The sequence below is a fragment of the Capsicum annuum genome, chromosome 12 (genome assembly GCF_002878395.1).
Source record: "Capsicum annuum cultivar UCD-10X-F1 chromosome 12, UCD10Xv1.1, whole genome shotgun sequence".
Classification (NCBI taxonomy): Eukaryota; Viridiplantae; Streptophyta; class Magnoliopsida; order Solanales; family Solanaceae; genus Capsicum; species Capsicum annuum.
Genome location: NC_061122.1, coordinates 21,912,498 through 21,933,502, shown reverse-complemented (window position 1 = coordinate 21,933,502; position 21,005 = coordinate 21,912,498). Strand labels below are relative to the sequence as shown.

Below are 21,005 nucleotides of genomic sequence, written 5' to 3'. Positions count from 1 at the left end.
GATTTCGGTACGCTACCAACAACCAAATGGAGTTAATAGCCCTTCTGGAAGGCTTGAAAATTGTGGAAGAACAGAAGATGCTGTCCATTGAAATTAATATAGACTCTGTTCAGGTAATTAATATGCTAAAAAATGGTAACCTTCACTATGACTCCATTATTGATTTGTGCAGGTCAACGCTAAGAAAGCTAGGGAATCCACCAGTCCTACATTGCTACAGAAAACGGAACAACGTTGCTGATGCATTAGCAAAGCATGGAGCCACCACGACACTTTTTAGGCAGATCAATCATTTGGCAGCTCCTCCTGTGTATGCCCTTAAGCATGTTTGGTCAGACACTTTAGGAACTACTTTTGTTAGGAAACTAAATCATCAACCTAATGATGATGACAAAGTGTTGTTTTGTTATGAACCTGGCTGATAGTCAGATTCTTGTATGTAATATGCTATGGTGTTCAACTCCTTCTCTATTATAATATATCTCCAATTGCCCCCCCCCCCCTCCTCCCCCCCCCAAAAAAAAAGCTAAATTTTTAGAAAGGAGATTCAGAAACTACATTTTTTTTTAAAAAAAATGTGATGTGGCTTTAATGCTCACTTTTTATCCCTTCAAAATTGACTCTGACCCAATCCGACTAAAAGAACTTAAGGGAAAAAGATTAAAAGTAACTATTTACTTTCATTAATTGAATAAATTTGTTCTTTGTTATACATACTATGGTCAAATATATTCTTATCATTATACTACAAGGTTAAATATATTTTTTCTCATTATCAAACTTCATATCTTTATCCCTCACTTGGATGCAATCTCCAAAGCAAAAAATAAAAATAAAAAAATGATTTCATTTAAAATTATTTAATTATTTTTTTAATCTGATTTTGATTTACCTAATAATTTTACCTCGTTGAGATAACACCGAAATCCCATTAACAAAAATATTTAATCCCATAATATTAAAATATTTAAAACTAGTTTTAGATTATTATTTTTAATTAAATAAATACAAATCTATTAAAATTTTTTTAAAGATGCATCATTTAGTAGATGTGTGGAATAACTATGGATCACAATATTCAGATATATTTATCCTTTCTCCACATAGGCTCATATTGGATAGCTAATTTCAAGATTACTTTTAGGATGAGTTTATCTCATGTATGAATGAGACAAAATCGAGCTATCTTATCTAGAGCTTAGTTATTCTGACTTTATAGTGCTATTTTTATCACACATTAAAGATATAGTAACATATCAGGAATAATCTATCTTTAGATTAATTTTCTCAAATTACAGTATTATTTTTATACCATATTAAGGATAGAATAACTAATTCAGAGATAAGTTAACCTGTGATAACTTGTTCTCTAACCAAACGAACCCTTATATTATGGATTTTCTACCATAAGAGAAAGGGAAAGGGTACAAGTTTCCTTCTTAAATTACTTCATTCATTTAGTTTTACTTGACTCTCGGTAATTGACACATTCCTTAAGGGTCTATTTGGAAGTCATCTTTATAATTGAATTTGGTGTTATTGAGTATGATTTCACTGTCTGACATGTTTGATTGGCCAGGTAATTGAGTGTAATTGACAGAGGTCATCTTAATAATTGAATTTGGTGTAATTGAATATGATTTCACTGTCTGACATGTTTGATTGGCCAGGTGATTGAGTGTAATTGACAGAAGTGATTACACTCTTCAATTCACAGAAAAACTATGATTTGGTGGTAATTAAATGATATAATTACAAGTTGATTATATTTTTATTTGTTCCTCTTATTTCTATTTCTATTTTTTTGTTTTAATTTATTTTTAATTTCTATTATTTTTATTTTTTTATTTTAATTATTCTAATATTTTTATTTTATATTATTTACATTTCATTTCTTCTCATTTTCAACCCTTACTTTTGTGATTCCACGCAAATTTTCACATTGTCGATTTTTTATTTTATGTTTAATTTTTCAATTTAACATAATGTAGTTAATATTTTAATTTTTTAATTAAGTAGAATTTATTGTTAAATAAGATTATAGTCTTAGATTTTTCTTTTCTTTTGAATCATATTTATATAAATTATGTTAAAATTTGGCATAAGTATTTTTTTTTTTTTTTTGGAATTTTGAACTTATGTTATTTTCAGTTCCATTCTTTTTTATTAGCATTGACTTGATATTTCACATTGCAAGTCATTTATTTTATAGTTAGAATTGATAGATTATCTTTTTTATAGAATGTTTCAATAACTTTATAATATTATATTTATAATATTAATCTTTTTGTTAAACACGCATTTCATCATATTCTTAAAAGTTAAATATTTTAAGTCTTTATGATTAATTTAATCAAAACAAACTAGTTTGAAAAATATTAATCAATTATTTTTTATAAGAACTTATGTTTATTAATTAATATATTTTGCAAGGCAATTTACACACACACACACACACACATATATATATATATATATATATATATATATATATATATATATATATATATATATATATATATCATTTAGAAAGGCCCTTATTTGTCAAATATAAAATTTTAGTTTTTGATAATTAACTTTTATTTTAAAAATTTAATGTAACCATGCAATTACAGTTATTCAATCAAACAGTACACTTGTACTTACTCTGTAGTTATATTGCGAACACGCGATCAAAATATGCCGTAAATTTAAAAAAATGACGAAACTATGCCATCAAATTGTAGAGTAACCAAAGTAGGCTTGGTGCACTTTTTTGTGCACCATCCTTTATTTTTTTAACGGCTTGATTAACGGAAGTTAAAATTGGACACTTTTTTTGTGCACCATTCATTTTTTTCTATATGGTGCACTTTTTTGTGCACCATTCATTTTTATCTATATGGTGCACTTTTTTGTGCACCATATGAAAAAAATATATGGTGCACAAAAAAAAGCACCATCCAATTTTTTTTTTATGGTGCATAAAATTAGTGCACCATTGTGAAAAAAATATCAATCGACTGTGATCTTATTCATACCCTTCACTTTCTTCCATCATCTACTTTTTCAGTAAAAAAGAAGTGTTAAAAAAAATAATTATGTGTACTATATAAAAAAAATATGATGCACTATTTTTGTGCACCATTCATTTATTTTTCACATTATGTAGGAAATTATTGCGCCATATATATATATATATATATTTTTCATATATGAACATAAGTAGCGCACTATCTATTTTTTCATATATTGCACAAAAATAGTGCACTATTAATTATTACTGATATAGTGCACTTATTTTGTGCATTATCCATTCTATTTTTTTTTATTTCGTATATTGCATTATTTAAATGGACTTTTTTTTTTTTCATATATAGTGATTTGAGTGTACTTTTTTTTGAGTATTTATTTATTTTATACAATACTATTTCATTGCACTTTTTTTATTTAGCACTTATGTAATTTATTTCATATAGTGCATATTTTTTTTGGTCATATAATGTACTAAAATTTGAATTTATTTTTTTAATTTTATCATATGTTGCACTATTTTAATGTACTAGCTATTATTTATCATTTTGTGCATTCAAATAGTGCACTATCTTACATTTTGGTGCACTATCTATATTTTTCATATAATATTATAAATTTTTTAATCTTGTATATATTAAATTGACTACTAAATTGATATTTTCTTTTATGAATGGTGCACAAAAATAATACACCATATATTTTTACCATAATGGATGGTACACTTTTTTGTACACCATTTTTTTCATATAGTGCACAAAATTAGTGCACCATATAGAAAAAAATGAATAGTGTATAAAAAAAAGTATACAATAAAAAAAAAAATGAATGGTGCACAAAAAAAGTGCACCATATAGAAAAAATGAATGGTGCACAAAAAATGTGCATCATATAAAAAAAATGAATGGTGCATAAAAAAAGTGCACCATCTGATTTTAACTTCCATTAACCAAGCCGTTAAAAAAAGAAAGGATGATGCACAAAAATAGTGCAGCAAGCCTACTTTTGTTGCTTTCCAATTTGATGGCATATTTTCATCACTTTTTTAAATTTAGGGCATATTTTGATCGCGTGTTCTTACATTGTGTCAAAAAAATAGGTCATCATAATTATTAAGTTGTGTAATTAATGAATTGACAATTATTATCTTAGTAATTACATCAATTTCAATTACCATTGATTTTTCAAATAAATTCTAAAAAACCTTTTGTTAGGAGTGTATTTTATTTAATTAACTTTAAGCTCTAAAATTGACTATTATTATTTATATAATTATTTAATGTTAAAAACAAAAAAATATAATAAAATAAATTTATAAAATTAAAACAACTATTTTTCATATATTTCTAAGCAAAAAGAAAAGGAGGAAGTATATTAGATAAACAGTGGAGTTCGTTTTCCAATAGTAGGAAAGTCACCTACAAGTCACTTTCCTAAAACTTGCCTAAATTATCTACCTTGATATTGCAAACCAATACTATCACAATTCACAAATGGTAGCTTTTTTTTTTTTTCGTCCGGTGTTAGCATTGGATAGTCTCCAACAATTGAGGGTAAAATCTTCCTAAAAAAGGTAAAATCACATCTAGGAAGATTTGAAATCCGAAATCTTTAATTAAATAGTTTTAATTAAGAATAAATAAATATTTATTACTTCATCACTAAGTATTATTGGTGTCACAACTAGTAGTTTAAATTTGGTTAGAAGTGTACATGGAAGTTCTATAGAAAAAATAAGTGAGCTACCAGCTAGTTAACTTACTTTCCAATTATAATTGTGATAAAGTAGTAGCTATTCTTTATCCTTTTAAATTTAAGCGTTTTAGTACGGAATCGCCTCTATCAGAAACACCTTTCAAGATTCGTTTTGTTGTTATCTCTCTAGTGTGTATTTTAAATATGAATAAGTCATGACATGCCACCAACTCTACAAAACCCCATTTCTCATTTCTCATCCTTCAAGCATCAAAGTTTATCATTTCAAGATCTGGATCATGGCTACAGAAGTAACAAAGTATCCTAGTACTTTGAAAGTACTGATGTTCCCATGGTTGGCTTATGGTCACATCTCTCCATTTCTAAACTTAGCCAAGAAGCTCGCGGACAGAGGATTCTTGATTTACTTCTGTTCCACGCCCATTAATATCAAATCTATTATCAAGAAAATCCCCGAAAAGTACTGTGATTCCATTGAGCTTGTCGAACTTCACTTACAAGAATTGCCTGAACTTCCTCCTCATTACCATACGACAAATGGTCTCCCACCCCATCTCAATCACACCCTTCAAAAGGCCATGAAAATGTTCAAACCAAACTTCGTGAAAATCTTGCAAAACCTGAAACCTGATTTGGTGATTTATGACATAGTGCAGCAATGGGCTGAACGCGCAGCGAATGAACAAAACATTCCAACTGTCAAGCTCATACCTTCTGGTGCAGTTGCAGTTACATATTTTTTCAACTTGGCGAATAAACTAGGGGTTGATTACCCTTTCCCGGCTATTTATCTTAGGAAAATTGAGCAAGTTAAAATGAGCGAAACGTTCGCAAAGCATGCTGAGGGAAAAGAAGATGATGATGTAGATCCTTTTGCTAATGGAAATATGCAAATAGTGTTGGTGAGTACCTCTAGAATTCTAGAGGCCAAGTACATAGATTATTGTACTGAGTTGATGAATTGGAGGGCTGTTCCTGTTGGTCCACCTGTCCAAGATCCAATGTATAATGACGACGCGGATGAAGTGGAGCTCATTGATTGGCTAGGGAAAAAAGGTGAGAATTCAACTGTTTTTGTCTCCTTTGGAACTGAGTATTTCTTGTCAAGAGAAGATAGGGAGGAAATAGCATTTGGGTTGGAGCTAAGTAATGTTAATTTCATATGGGTTGTAAGATATCCAAATGGGGAAGAGCAAAATCTTGAAGATGTATTGCCAAAAGGTTTTCTTGAAAGAATTGGAGATAGAGGAAGAGTTTTGAACAAATTTGCACCACAATCAAGAATTCTAAATCATCCGACTACCGGAGGATTTGTAAGTCATTGTGGTTGGAATTCAGTAATGGAAAGTATAGATTTCGGGGTTCCTATTATAGCCATGCCTGTGCATCTTGATCAGCCAATGAATGCTAGGTTGATGGTAGAGTTGCAAGTTGCGGTCGAGATTGTTAGAGATGATGATGACAAAATTCACAGAGGAGAAATTGCAGAAACTTTGAAAGGTGTCGTAACAGGAAAAATAGGAGAAAATTTGAGGGCAAAAATTAGAGATATCAGCGAAAATTTGAAATCTACAAGAGGTGAAGAGATGGATGCTGCTGCTAATGAGCTAATTCAACTTTGTAAGAATAGTAACAAGTGCAAATAATGTGGTTTGTTGTGATTCAATCCAAGTGTGTTTATCTCGAATTCCACTTTAATAATTTCGTGTGAGAATACATTGGATATGTTATTGTTATTGTGGTTAGTTCTGTCCTACTAATAACTCTGTCACTGACCACATATATGGGGTAAATTGGTTGAATAACTTTAGGCAATGTCAGCACTAAATATGTGTGTGTACTCCCTTTGCCTTCAATAATACAATACAAATATTGTTATTGCTTGAATAACTTAGAAATTAAAATAATTTTCGAGTACTTTTGTAGTGTTTGGATAAATTAAAAAATAATTTTAAGCACTTACTTTTAATTCCAGAAAAAAAATCAAAAATCGTAAGTTAAATTTTTTAATAATAGTTTATTTACCAAGAAAAGACTAACAGGCATACCACATGTTTTTTTATAACCGCGTGAAGCACAGACAAGTCATTAATTTTGCGTATTACAAAAGTAAATTTGATCCTACTTCCTCTACAAAAATAGCAAATGTTGATGAAGTTAGCCTACCTGACTTGACACTTAAAAGGTTCCTAGAAGTGATAGGAAATTCTTCATCCTTTCTCGCAAATTCATGCTTTAGTCATTGAGATAATCAAATACTTCCTTTGTTTTATTTCATGTGTCCCTTTTAATCAGATATGAAGTTTAAAAAATAAATAATGACTTTATTAAGTTTTTAATATTGCCCCTCTTAAAGTCACTCTAATGTTAACTTTTTAGTTGTTTTTTCTTATTAAGTGAGACTTAATAAGGATAAAATAGAGATGATGTTATTAAATAGTTATCAAATAAGAAAGACATTCTTTTTGAGACGGACCAAAAAAGAAATGACGACCCATAAAATGGGACGGAGAGAGTACATATTATAACATCTATACAGAATCTAATCATACAGACAAATATATACTATAGCATCTATACAGACAATTCTTGTATTCTTTTTTTGAAATGTCACCTTATAGCTGTAGTTAAAAACTCAAAAAAAAGAAAAAAATCGAAAAATTGTTTCCAAGTAAACTTATAGAAATAAAACAAATAAAAGCCAATTAAAGATTTTCCAAATAAATCCAGGTTCTCAAATTCTTCATTAAGTATTGATAGCCAAAATGTGCATTCAAATCCCAAGAGAATGTTGGAACATCAGTGCCCCTTGTATAGTCGAATGCAAGTGCATTCTGCTACACACAAGCCGCAACAGTTGCACCTAATGAAACAATAAGGTAAGAGATTGGAAGTGAGTTCAATCCACTACGAATCCTTCTAAATCCAAACATTGTTGTGTTTACATCAGCTTGCGTAAAGTGAAGAAACATTTGCAGCAGCAACGTTGAGGGCACTTTCCAACTTAACTATCTGTTTTCTTCACAACTTCACGTATCAAGTCTTCATGAGATAATGTTAAATCGGAAAAGCTTGCAAAAATTGCGTTGGTAAAGGCAACTTACAGCAGCATCTCCGTTGAATCCGAAGTATATAAGAATCCTCTTTAGTTTAGTCAGACATTTGAAGTTACACCAGAGTTTACACTAATAATCAAGAAGCCCTCTTAGGAGGTGCCATATTTTTAATAAGAGAAACTGTTGTACCAATTGCAAATAATTGTACCACAAATCCTGCAGAACAAGAGCACGGTCAACACAAAAACTGTATACAGCATATGATGAGAACCGGCTTTACAACCGGAAGCTTACCTAGTAAGACAGCCGCAACCTTTAGAGTCTCCAAACTTGTAAAATTTTGGAAAGCCTACACAATAACATCATTGGATTGCTTTTAGTCAAACCAAAATGATATCGAGAAATCAAAGAAAGAAGCAAATACGCAAGAACGTCATTAGATTATTTTTAATCAAGCCCAAATGATGGCAAGAAATCAAAGAAAGAAGAAAAGTCACATAAAATCAAAAGAACAACCAAAATCTTCCAATTGAGGAAGGAACACCGCAAATGGTTGACTGGTTCTGAAGGAAAAAGTGGATACACTGTAAAGATAGTGCTTTGTGTAATCCAATCAATTAAGTTATTGTACCTACTGCCTGATTGCATTCTTTTATTTCCATCTTAATAAATCAAGTCTTAAGAAAGCTATTTGGAACTGTCAAAGACACTTTCCAACCTCGTGGGCAACAGAATGAGCTATCAATTGGCCACTTTGACAGGGGATCTTCGACAAAGGATACAAAGGAAATACCAGGTGGTGAGGGTGATAGTAAGACGGGCAAATAGAGTGATTTAAGGAAGAGGAGCAGACACCTGGAACCTTTATATAGAGAAAAGTTGAACCATAACAAGCTATCTTCCTTCCAACTAGAATCGTCAACAACCAGGATTACGGATGTTGGGAAATTTCTCTCTCTCGGTGCATCAATGAGTTGGGTTATGCACTCTTTTTAACCTGCCCTAGAAAAGGGTTTTGGAGGAAGGACCAGCTATAGCAACTTATCTATTTTCGACTGCAAATTATTGGGCAACTACCAGAAAACTCATACTAGTGCAATTAAATTTTCCACGGCGTAAATGGAGAAAATAATTCTGTCGATCAGAACATTACTTACAAAGTTAAGAAATAGAAGTACTGCTTCTTTAGATTCAAAAAAAAAAACTATCTGAAGTCAATATTGGAAAAAAGTTGGTGGAACTTGAGAATTTGTGAGTGCAAGTTGGAGATTTGAAAAACCTCCCTTCAAAAACACTTTGAAACCACAATTTAAAATCTTGAACTTGATGATTGTTTTCCTTAAGTTTTGCATGAACAACTCAACACCAGTGCCACGCTAAAGATCATCCAAGTAAATCAAGGTTGTCTTAACTCAATCATGACAGAGAATTAACCGGTCCCTATTCAGCATACTTGAATATAAAGCAACAAGGTCAAAAGTATATTTCTGTCTATTTTTCATTATTTTTCTCCTCGGAATGAATAACCACATAACCGTACCTCCAGTTGAAGATTGCTAATAGCAAGACATGCCACTGACAGCAGGATTGACATCGATGACCCAAAGACATAAAACTTCAGAAAGTTGGATCGGCTTTTCTTTCGACCTAATTATAACAAGAGAGAATGTCCCATTACAAGGTGACTGATTAAGTTGATTAGGTCATGAATGAGATCCAGTAGTAAACCTAGCTCTCCTGCCACAATGGTCACGAAGCCAATCGCAAGGGAAGAAACCAAAACTCTATCTGGAGACTCGTTCTTCGATAATGAAACAAATACATTAGCTGCCATCATCAATTGAGTGACAACCTGAAGTGCACAATGCCAATTTATCAATAGGAAGACCTCAACCTGATATGCTTACAAGTTGTTATGCCAAAACATTCACTTATAACACTGGAAACTCAAAAACTAGTTTAGCTAAGCCTAGACTCGGTTGTCGTTCCTCTAGTTTTAATTATACTATTCCAATGAGAAAGAAATGATGCAGTTACAAACAAAATTAATAAAGGCAAATAGAAAGTTAGTTATGTAACGGATAGGCTTCTTAGATTAAATTCCTATTAGATCTAAACTATGTAAAGGTTGCGTAAGTTGTGATTTACAAGGAGACTAATTCTCCTCAATCTTTGACGCCGTTTTCTAAATGTTCGGTCGCTGTATATATTGATTGTTGCTGTACATATGTTATACATGAATGAAAAACGTTTTCAAGTTAATTGTGGTGCAATTCAAGTAGAGATATTTGCACTAACTGATGAGTTAGTGGTATATTAAAGAACAACTAACTTCATGACTTGTTTTAAACCTTGCTCAAATCTGAAAAGGAACTAACGCTGATTAAACCAGCGATCTTTATGCAATAATAAAATCCAATCTACAAACCTGAGCGAAGATCAATTTGGCAAGACGGGACTTCGCTTTTGCAACCTTCGTGTATCCTGCCAAAAAGATTAAGAATAGGTAAGGAGATTAAAGAAATAGGAGGGGAAAAAAGTGAGAGATGGGGAAATGGAAATGGGGAGGCAGTACTGGAATCAACGACCATGCGGTAGGAGAAATCAGAACCATCAGTTCCGGACGGCCTCCCTCTAACGGCTGTCCTCTGATTCATGTTCTCTCTCAGTTTCTTTTCTCTTAGCACTCAGATTGACGACTTCGTGAAGCTTCAAGGCCTGTTGAACAATGCCAAGTATTTTAGTGCACAAAACCAAAAGGAAAAGACAAATTAAAAGAAGAAAACAAGACATTCAATACAAATATTTCACATATTTAAGATTAGTTTGATCCGATTTAGCTCCTACATTTACATAGTAAATGTAAGAAAATTTCTATAGTCCCTGCAAATTACAATTTTTAAAAATAAAACATTTTGAGTTGATCCCTGACTCGTCTCATTCTGAGCCTTTGCCTCGTTTGAAATTGGATAAAATCTGTCTCCTGGGCGTCGTTGTTTCTCTTGATCTACTTCAGTCACAACTCGATAGTAATTTTGACGGTCAAGACAAACACAGGCTAGGAAAAGACACAATGAAAGTATAAGAGACAATATATAGTAACAAAAACAACAGATTGTAACAGACAGCACTACAACAAAATAATACTAAAATCGGACTACAAAACAATAGATATTTAACATAAATCAATGAACAAGAAAATACAAGATTAGTATTGCGACTACGACTACAAGTAAGGCCAACAAGACAGCGCACTCCTATCAACTAGTATGGACGTACTCCTACCTAACCTTCTACCCTAATTCGTGTCTCCATACCTTTCTTCAGTGGCGGAGCCAAAATTTTCATTAAGGGGGTTCAAAAGTGCACACACGAACTAGCTAAAGGGGGTTCAATATCTACTATATATACATAAAAAATAATTTTAATCATGTATAAATAGGATTCAGATGAACCCCTAGTATATGCTAGCTCCGCCCCTGCCTCTCTATCTAAGGTCATGTCCCCAGTAAGCTGCAATTGCGCCATGTCCTTCCTAATCACCTCTCCCCATATTTCTTTGTGCTACCTCTACCTCTCCTGAATCTATTCATAGCCACCCTCTCACACCTCCACACTAGGGCATCTGTGCATCTCCTCATCAAATGTCTGAACCATCTCAACCTTGCTTCCGCATCTTGTCTTTCACCGAAGACACTCCCACCTTGTCTCAGATCACAACATTTCTAATCCTATCTCCATTACTATACCCACACATTCACCACAACATCATCATTTCTGCTCCTTTCATCTACTGAATATGAGAGTTCTTGACTAACAACACTTCACCTCATACAACTACGTGGTCTAACCACTTTCATTGTATCATGTAAAAAAAAATTGAACAAGCAAAGATAATTTTGGTACAAGCAGAGAAAGATTAAGAAAACCTAATATCTACTATGAAAATCAAAATTTGTGTTAAAATAAAGATAGATTTGAATGAAACAAGCAAGGAAAATGATACTCCTTTCATCCCAATTTATGTGGCACATTTTGGATATTGAAATTCTAACATGACTGAATTTGACCGTAATTTTTTCAAAAAAATTGAGGATTTTAAGATTAAATTTACGGTAAAATTTATATTGTTTGGATCTCGAGAAGCAACAATGGCACGTAAATTGGGAGAGCTATAGTAAAAGAGAATGGAGAAAATTTAAAAGAGTATTACCTTGCAGAGCTTCGGCTTCGTTAGTAGCCGGAGAGGCAAAGAAGAAAACTTTGGTTTTATTTTAAGGTAAATGAAAATGATAAAACTGCTCCATTATGTTTGAGATTAATTCAAAATGATATCTTGAATATTATCCCTGAGCTGTTTTGGTCCAAATTTTGTTACAACAACAATATAAGTGAAATTCCACAATTAAAGTTTCGGGAGGTTGAAGTGTATGCAGGCCTTAACACTATTTTGTAAGGTAGAGAAACTATTTTTGAAAGATGTTGAATTCAAATGTGGCAAATTCAAGTACTAAACATAGACAGACAATGAAAATTTTGTTAAAAATGAACACCTTTATTCTTTGTTAAATATTTAAGGAACCAACATGGATTGTGATGTAGTGGTAGGACTACTCTTCTCTTAACTAGAGGTATCGGGTTCGAGCTTTGGGTATAAAGAAAATTCTGTTGGGAGCGCCACCCCTAGAATGGGCAAAAAAAAATAAAAAATATTTCCACCTTTAACTAGAGGTCTCGGGTTCGAGCCCTGCGTATGGAGAAAATCCTGTTGGGAGCGCCACCCCCAGAATGGGCAAGAAAATAAAATAAATATTTATGACATGTCTGCTTCGGCTGCTTTACCCATAATTTAACTATATCACCCATAGTTAATTATTATAAGTCATCTAAATACTAAATAATTAATATTAAAAAATTATTATAAAGTCATCTAAGTATTAAAAAATTAATAATATTTAATGTTAAATTTACTTGACCTTTTATATGAGGCCCATTTAATTTTTTTCCACAAGTATTTTTGTATAGTAATTTTATTATATCACTTATAATTAGTTATTATAAGTCATCTAAGACATGTCTGTTTCACTGTTGCAATTGTAATTTTACTATGCCACTCCTAATTAATTATTATGATCATTTAAGCATTGTGTCACTTAAATTGAGACTTGAGTAATTATTTTTTAAAAAAGTAAAAAGAAAAACAAAATCTTTTTGAAATGAATAAATAAATAAATCTTACCACTTCTAATTAGTTATTATAAGTCATTTAAGATATATCTGCTTCGTTGTTTCAATTGTGGTTTTACTTTGTCACTCCTAATTAATTATTATAACTATTTAAGCATTGTGTCACTTAAATTGAGACTTGAGTAATTATTTTCTTTTAAAAAAAATATTTTAAAAATAACTAAATAAATAAATCTTATAATTTAATTATTATTATAATATTAATTTAATATAAATATTGGGCCCGTGCATTGCACGGCTACTCCTAACTAGTATATATATATTCTTGTTTTTAACAGAGGACTCATATATTTAACAAGAGTGTATATTTACCCTTTTGGTTAACAAACTGATTTAAATACTTGATATAATTATTGTCGTGTCTAATACACATCATTCTTTTTCTCGGTGCATGTTAGTAAAGGTTTACTAAGATATGCCGTTGCAGATATGGCTCGCTCCGCTGCCACATCTCCGACTAAGCTCATCACGTCGGTGGACTGCCATATACCTAGCTTCCTCCCAATTACATTTAGAAGTTACCTCCCCCTCAATTTTTGCCCATTCCAGAGGATAAAGAGGTAAAATCAATTGATTCGGACTCAAACGGGTCAATACGACTTTGAGATTTTGGGGATTCCGACAATGCAAATCGTCAACTCCAGTTCTCAGATGTACCTACTGTCCTACACCCACCTCCCGTTGTAAAGCCCGATTACCAACATAATCGGCGGGCTGTAAAGGGGAAAACACTTGCTTATGTTGCATTAAGCACCAAGGGTGGTAAAAAATTTATGACGATCAATGGGGATGACCTCAAAGCTCAGACGACATATATTGGAAGACTGCTTTGATTGGCTATGTATTAGGAGATTCCCCTTTTGTCAAAAGCATGAAAAGTTATGTTTCAACAGTTTGGAAAGGGGTACAAATGCCATAAATCCTAGCTCACGATGAGGGCTACTTCATCTTCCGATTTTCTTCTCAGGAGGATTGTGATTGTATATTGAATGGGGGTCCATATGCGTTTCATAATAAGCCATTTATAGTTCGCGCATGGGAGCTGAATTTTGAGTTTCAACCTGATTGCATAACCACAATTCCTTTATGAATCACGCTGCCCGGACTATCGGTGGGTTACTGGTAACTGAATCTTTGAGCAAAATTGCAAGTGTTGTGGGAGGACCGCTATACACAGATGGTGTTACAACAGTGATGCGTATCTCCTATGCAAGGATCTTAGTGGAAACAAACGTCGCATAACCACTAGTTGATACGATTACTCTGAGTACGTCTAGGTGAGTTTCAACAAAGAGTGGACTATGAATGAAAACCCTGTTATTGCTACTATTGCATGAAGTTTGGGCATATTGAGGAGCATTATCGGATTAAAGAAGAACAAAAACCGAAAAAAGATGAGACACAAAAAGTGCCTCAAAGAAGAAGACGAAATCATCGACATCCCCACGCCAAGACTGGTTCCTAAAGATGAGGATGGTGCTAATTTTTGCCCTCCACAACTAATTTTAATTTTGAGTTTCTCCGATTTTAAGTAAAATTAGAACATTCATTTTATCTGGATAAAAACTTTCCAAAGTATTTATCTGAGTAATTTTGACATTCTAAGTAGCAATTATTTATTTTTGCATTTCGTATATAATAAATTGTATAATTTTGTTACTTAAACATTTATTTATTGAATATCAGATTTAGTCAAGACTTATCGTGAAAATAAATTTAAATGATTAAAATCTTAATTTAAATATGATATATTTTTAAAATAATCTATTTAGGAAAATATATGTTTGGTTTATTAAATCGAGAATCTCGGGATTAAACGAGGTATTAATTTGTGTCGAATTTTAATTTAATTTAGCCGATCTATTAAATTTGACCATAATTGCGATGTAATTGACTAGTTGATTTCCAACTTGGCCTAAATTTAATGAGATGACTAAACCCTAAATTGATTGGGGTTATTTTCTAAATAACCTCAAAACCTAAAACTACCCAAATTCCAGCAATGTAACACCCCGCAAAATTTCCTCGTAGATTGAGCCTCAGAGCATGTTGAATGAAGTGTGATTCTGGCCTTATAAGATTGAGAAAGACTTCCTAAGTATTTAGTGTGCTGATCTTGTTGAATTCTTTTGTAAATGACTTCCTATAGTGTGGAAAATTGAGTTAGCTTTCCAACGATACCCTTCTTGTCGAAATCTGAAGTCGGAACAAAAAGATGAACTTTTTCCAGAAAACAGCAAAGTTGCCCACGTGCGACGGAGCTAGTCAACAGAACGTCGGACGATCGATGGGTGAAATTTTCAAGTACACCAAATCACCCACCTTAAACTCAAGATCTTTTCTCCTCACATCGGCATAAGACTTTTGACGACTTTGAGTTGTCTTCAACCTCTCTCTAATCAACTTAACTTTCTCCATAGCTTCGAACACTGCATCAGGCCCAATCGCGGTAGTTTCACCTACTTCAAACCAACCTATGGGTAATCTACACCTCCTACCATCGGCGATGATGAGGTTCGATGGTCCGTCGGCTCCCACTGTCGCACGTCCCGTGCAGAATTTTAAACCCATTTTTAAAAGGGTATTTCGGTCTTTTCCACTCTTTAAAGCCCTCATATATATATTCTATGCGAAGCAGCTGCCTCATTTTTCCATCTCTAACACTAATGAGCTAGGGTTTCTCCTCCAAATCAAATCAAAACAAGAATTCTTCTCCAAGAAATCCAAGAACTCACCATAGATTGTGCTAGTGAGTTGAGAATTGAATCTCCCACGTTTAAAGGCTTCAAGAACACTCTCCCAAAAGTAAGAAAAGGAAGTTTAGAGGAAGCTTGCTCATCCAATTTCCTAATCTAAGGTATGTGGGCTTTTGAACAAGGATAACCCTTTCACCTTTGTGCCCAAAAGGCTTATTTACATCATGAATTTTCTAAAGTCTATGAGGTTTTTACATGAGTTTGAATTGGGGTTTTTTACCCATTATTATTGAATGCATTATCTTGATATTCCCATGAATTAAGAGTCAAATGACATGATTTCTGCATGTTTTGTTGAGAATTTGCAGTTGGGTATAAACCCCATAATTTTGCTCCTTGAGAAGCTAATATTTGCAATGTTTGAGATATTAAAGCATATGACTACATTGAGATTTTGAGATAAATTACTGAAATTCCTAGATTTCCACATGACTTATGAACCTATGTGCTATATATTATGCTTTTGATGAGCTTTAACTTGAGGTTGGACTATGGGCTAGTAAGCCCTATTTGAGACTTGTGAAACTATGAACTCTTGTGCTATAAGCACCCATAATTGAGAATTTTAAGATAATTGAGAAATGAATTGACCTAATGGTCCGAGAGCTTTGAAATCCACTTCACTATATGAGATTATCGATTTGATTATTGGGTTCGTAGTGAACCATGAGATTATTCTAAAAAGAGGAATTTTATGAGATGAGCGCAGATAATCTAAAGGGAGTAGTATTTAGCACCAAGCGAGTAAGTTACTATGGTTTCTTACCCCAAAACTACGTGCCACCATAGGTTGAGCCTGAGGCCGAGTTTATGATGATTATGATTGGGCCCAAGGCCGAGTTTCATTTAGTGAGTACTAGACCCAGGTTATACTCCCTGGCAAGAGTATAACGCTCCTCCTCAACATGGGGTCTCCTCCTTAGGAGGACAAAACCTTGGGCTCCATGTAGCTCGCATGGTTTATGTCTGTTACGCGAACCTTCTTTGACCTTTAAACTTTGAGATGAATTACTTCATTTAAAGCTAAAGTATTTTCCCTCCTATGAGCTATTTTCCTAATAATGAGGTTGCAAAGTTGTTTCCTAGCTAAAGTATTCCCCTGATATGAATTGTCTCTTTAAAAGAAAGTATTTTTCCACGATTTGGTATTTTTCATAAAGCCTTGAGACGAGTTAATTTCACTAAACTAGAGTATCTTGCCTTGAGATAGAATGATTTCCCCTAAAGCTTGAAGTGAGATATTTTTCTAATTTGAATGAAAGGCCATTACGTATGTTTCAAAGTTATATGACATCGTGTTTCAAGTATTTGAGTTCAAAGAGATATAAAATCTTGAACATTAAGGATGTTTTACCCTCCATGGGACATATGCATGAGTTGATGGTACTGTCTAAAGCCTTTTTGCCTTGAGTATTGAGAATAAGAGAAGATTTCTGATTTTAAAGTTGAAGAATGATGACTCACGAGATTTGTATTATATGCCTCATCTTACATGATTTATGAGATTTATATTTTATACTTATTCAAGCCATGTGAGTCATCTCATATTGCATACATGATTTGATTGAAAAAGATTGATACTGTTTTATATACATGCATTCAGCCCCGCATACTCAGTACATTCCAAGTGCCGATCCACATATACATCTATGTGCTACATTATCTTATAATGTAGGTTCAGGTGCTCAGTCCCAGGCACATCAGTCATTTTCGAGTGCCTATACCTATGCTCTTGTCGTGGTGAGTCCTCATGGTTTGAGGACCTATATTTAGACTTTTCTGCATTTGAGAGACTCTGTTTTATCTTCGGTTCATTTCGAGTCAGTTGGTGACCTGTCCCAACGGCTCTCTAGATTATAAGTTGTAGAGGCTTTGTCAGACTATTTGTTAGATTGTGGTTTTGTTGGGACTTCTGTATTTTGGTCACTTGGACCGAGTACCTCTTTTTCCTAATTCCCTTTTTATGCGACTTGGGTATGCTAGTGTTTAAGTCTATGTCCCCTTGAACTGAGTGTTATCAGTAGAAACTAGCTCTAAGGGTTAGCTTGGGACTATTTGTAGCCTTAAGCACCATGTGACGTCCAGGGAGGTGATTTTGGGTCGTTACAAGCAACCCACTAGCCCAATTTCAACAAATAATTACACTAGCCTAATACCCATAAACCATCCCAAACTCGATCCCTCTTTTCTCCCTTACCCATCAGCCACCACCGCGTACAACATACAACAATGTACGAACAATAACCAACTCAAACAAAAATATCAACATCAATATTCAACAATAACGAAATCGACTCCGACCCAATTCCAGTCAGTACAACAACATATAGTATCAACCATCTCACCCCAATGATTCATATGAACCCTCGATGCCACCCCAACAAAGTCAGCATTCCAATCCCAAAATTCAGTTAAAAATTGGTTGGTTTCGTACTATCACAGTACATACTCGTCAATTTTCTATTGGTTATAGAGAAATTCATTCCCCTCTCCTCCAAAAAAAATCCCCAAAAATCACCTACAAATTTAATAATTCATCCATGGCTAAAGCTAAAAGAATCCAAAATCTTATCTTGTTTTTGAAATTCAAAACTCTCAATTCATTTTTCCTAAACTACCCCAAAATTTCCTTATCCCACATTGGTTGAAACTCGAATTCACTCCTAATTTTGTACTCTATATAAACCCATGGTTGAGCTGAAAAATGGCAAGTCTTAAAGTTTGAAGAGGGCTAAAAAACTTTATTGAGCAATAGTTAAATTTCTTTAAAGATTTTTCTAGAAAGTTATCGATAGCAGTGGTGGTGGAATTTTCCTGTGGTCGAGATTCCGATGATAGCTCAAAGTCCCATTTTGCTGTCCCGAAAAAGGTAAAACACGCTCCTCTATTTTATTTTTATTATTGATTTCTTTTTCATCTCCTTTTTCGTAGCAATAGTTGTGTAGTTGCAGATATGGTAATGCTGGAATTATTTGTTGTAGAAGCCTCGATGGCCATAAACTTTGCACGTGAAAGTTATTATTATGTGCTTGTTGAATTAAAATTTATATCTTGCTTTAATGGGTCATTTTAATGTATAGTGATTCCTGTTCGTTTAAGTTTGTTGTCCATGTTGATATTGTAGTTCAAATCATTGTTCATCTAATATTATTCACCGTGAGAATGGATATGCTTGAAAATATATAATTCGTTAATATGTGTGCTAGAAAGACTTGTTTAAGTTTCAAATGATTTTGATATTCATATTTGACGTTAATATCTCTTCGATTTCCTATATAATAGGTGAAGAGTTCTGTGTCACCCCCCGACCTGATGTTAATCTATGTTTGTTTAAACCCGTTTTGACTTTTTTCTGCATCTGTGTAACTGTCATGCCCAAATACGTAAAGTGGCTTAATAAACTGGTTTGGTCTTTTGTGTTTAAGCCTAATAGTAGCTAAAAGGTTGTAATTTGGTTATATCTGTGTGATCAAAGTTGAATCGTGTTAATTTATTTTGACATAATTTTTGAAAAATCATCGTGGCTTTTTATGATATTTCGAGGCCTTGAGAGGAATAATTCTTCCTAAAGAGTAACCTTTAGCAAAGCTTTCCTGCAAATCTTTAAGGTGTGTTCTCATTGAAATTATTTCCAAGTTTATGTGATAAGTTCATTACGTTTTCTTATGGGTTTCACTGGACACCTCACTGCCTAGGCTTGAAGCCTCTTTATTTTTTGGTAAATCAATATCTTGTTTGAAGTATATCTAATTGTTAGTTTTGAAAGCCTAGTAAATCCCTCTTAAATGTCAATTTGAAATCATGTCCCTAGTTTTTTGTGGATCAAGGTGAAACCTCCCCTAGGATTGAGGATTTCAGTTTGTGTGTAAAAATGATTTCATAAGATCTTTAGATAAGCAACTTCTTGTTTTATAAAATGGACATCTTTTCTTGCTTTATTTTCTTGATATTTTGATTACTATTTGGTAGTGTGAGATATTTGAAATATGAAACTATCATGTGTTAGTCTTATAATTGTGTGCAGTATTCATTCTCGTTCGCCTTTATTCAAGCCTTGTGTTGGATGGCTATATGGTAAAGGTCATAGAGGTTATTTTCATATAATGACTGCATTAAGGGTCTTATAAATTAATGATTATTTTGATTCTCTGCGCGTGAACTAGTGTAAATAGTTTTAAAGTGAAGATGTCTGTTGATTTTCATTAGTTGCTTTTTGACTTTAGAAATATATTAACAGTTATGGTTATTAAGACTTTCCTGACATTCTTTGGAGCAGTCTAATTAACAAGGAAAGTTATTCTTTTGTTAGTGTCATTTTATGTTTGTTTTTCTTTTGTCTTCCATCTTCCACTTACGTGTTGTGAACAAAGGCAAATTTTAGGATTTCTAGATTGGCTTCTCTCTTGATTGGTTGTCTAGTTTACATGATATTTCTTTTAAATAGATCACATTAATGCTATTATTTATGCACAAGAATGTTCTCTTCTCATGTCATTGCTTATATGTTAGGTATTAATATTTGAACATATATTAATTACTTTACTTTTCTTTTGTATGTGGATACGTTCGAGTTCTACATGGATATTTTTCCCTTTGCATATCCATTATGGGCCATTGGGGCCATTTAGTCCCGAGTCTTTTCCGAAAGAAAGTCCAAAGTCGATTTTATGGCGTACAGGTGAAGGAAGATAGAAGAAGAAAAAAGGGCTTAAAACCCATTGATGAAGATGTTAAGAGACTTAACAAGTCTTTATTTTTAATATTTGTGTATTTTTATTTGTTTATTTATTTATTTATTCATTTATTTAAGCCTCGAAGTCAAAGTTGTAATTTAATACAGGTGAAGCGGTTTTGGGCCTTCAAAGCCCAAAAGATTAGTCTAGAACAGATTTTGGGCTTTAAAAGCCCAAGGATTTAGTTAAGGACAAGTGAAGATGGGCTAAAAGCCCAAAATAAGTAGTTTAGGATAGAGTTTAAAGATTTGGGCCTAAGAGTCTAAATCTCTTATCCTCCCTTATCCCTTTCTGTGTTTATTTGCTATTTATTTTCTTGATCTAGCTAAAATTCCTACTAAGTCCCCGAAAAACTATTTTTGCACAAATATCAAAACAATTTCTCTTTAATAAATTTTCGCTAAATCCAAGAATTAACTTCTCTTATTCAAAGTTAGTCAAAGGTGGTTTTCAAATAGTCCGGATAACTGCAAGTTAGCGGACAT

The 21,005-nt window shown here is 33.0% G+C and overlaps 2 protein-coding genes across 6 annotated transcripts; one reads left to right on the top strand and one right to left on the bottom strand.

Moving 5' to 3' along the window:
- Window positions 1-4,758: 4,758 nt before the first annotated feature.
- Window positions 4,759-6,615, top strand: LOC107849593 (beta-D-glucosyl crocetin beta-1,6-glucosyltransferase). The gene has a single exon (XM_047400860.1). The coding sequence runs from the start codon at window positions 4,923-4,925 to the stop codon at window positions 6,372-6,374; it is 1,452 nt and encodes a 483-aa protein (XP_047256816.1). The 5' UTR covers window positions 4,759-4,922; the 3' UTR covers window positions 6,375-6,615.
- Window positions 6,616-7,440: 825 nt separating this feature from the next.
- Window positions 7,441-12,149, bottom strand: LOC107851580 (protein jagunal homolog 1). 5 transcript variants are annotated; one of them, XM_016696644.2, is made up of 8 exons: window positions 11,998-12,132; window positions 10,717-10,842; window positions 10,360-10,502; window positions 10,213-10,268; window positions 9,513-9,636; window positions 9,325-9,431; window positions 8,079-8,133; window positions 7,441-8,000 (listed from the first exon to the last, which is right to left on the bottom strand). In XM_016696644.2, exons 3-8 carry the CDS (start codon window positions 10,439-10,441, stop codon window positions 7,921-7,923), a joined length of 504 nt encoding a protein of 167 aa, XP_016552130.2. In that variant the 5' UTR covers window positions 10,442-10,502; window positions 10,717-10,842; window positions 11,998-12,132; the 3' UTR covers window positions 7,441-7,920. The 5 variants fall into 5 exon arrangements, with proteins under 5 accessions (XP_016552130.2, XP_016552128.2, XP_016552131.2 ...); XM_016696642.2 differs by lacking the exon at window positions 10,717-10,842 and having other exon boundaries at window positions 11,998-12,149; XM_016696645.2 differs by lacking the exons at window positions 10,717-10,842; window positions 11,998-12,132 and adding an exon at window positions 11,899-11,949.
- Between the last annotated feature and the right edge of the window lie 8,856 nt (window positions 12,150-21,005).

What these genes read in the sequence shown, in the direction of transcription:
- LOC107849593 (XM_047400860.1), top strand. Translation starts at nt 4,923, where the DNA reads ATGACATGCCACCAACTCTACAAAACCCCATTTCTCATTTCTCATCCT.
- LOC107851580 (XM_016696642.2), bottom strand. Translation starts at nt 10,441, where the DNA reads ATGAATCAGAGGACAGCCGTTAGAGGGAGGCCGTCCGGAACTGATGGT. An exon ending in CCAAATTGATCTTCGCTCAG is followed by an intron (nt 9,637 to 10,212) that starts GTTTGTAGATTG and finishes TGTGCACTTCAG; the next exon opens with GTTGTCACTCAATTGATGAT. An exon ending in GGTTGCGGCTGTCTTACTAG is followed by an intron (nt 8,001 to 8,078) that starts GTAAGCTTCCGG and finishes CTTGTTCTGCAG; the next exon opens with GATTTGTGGTACAATTATTT.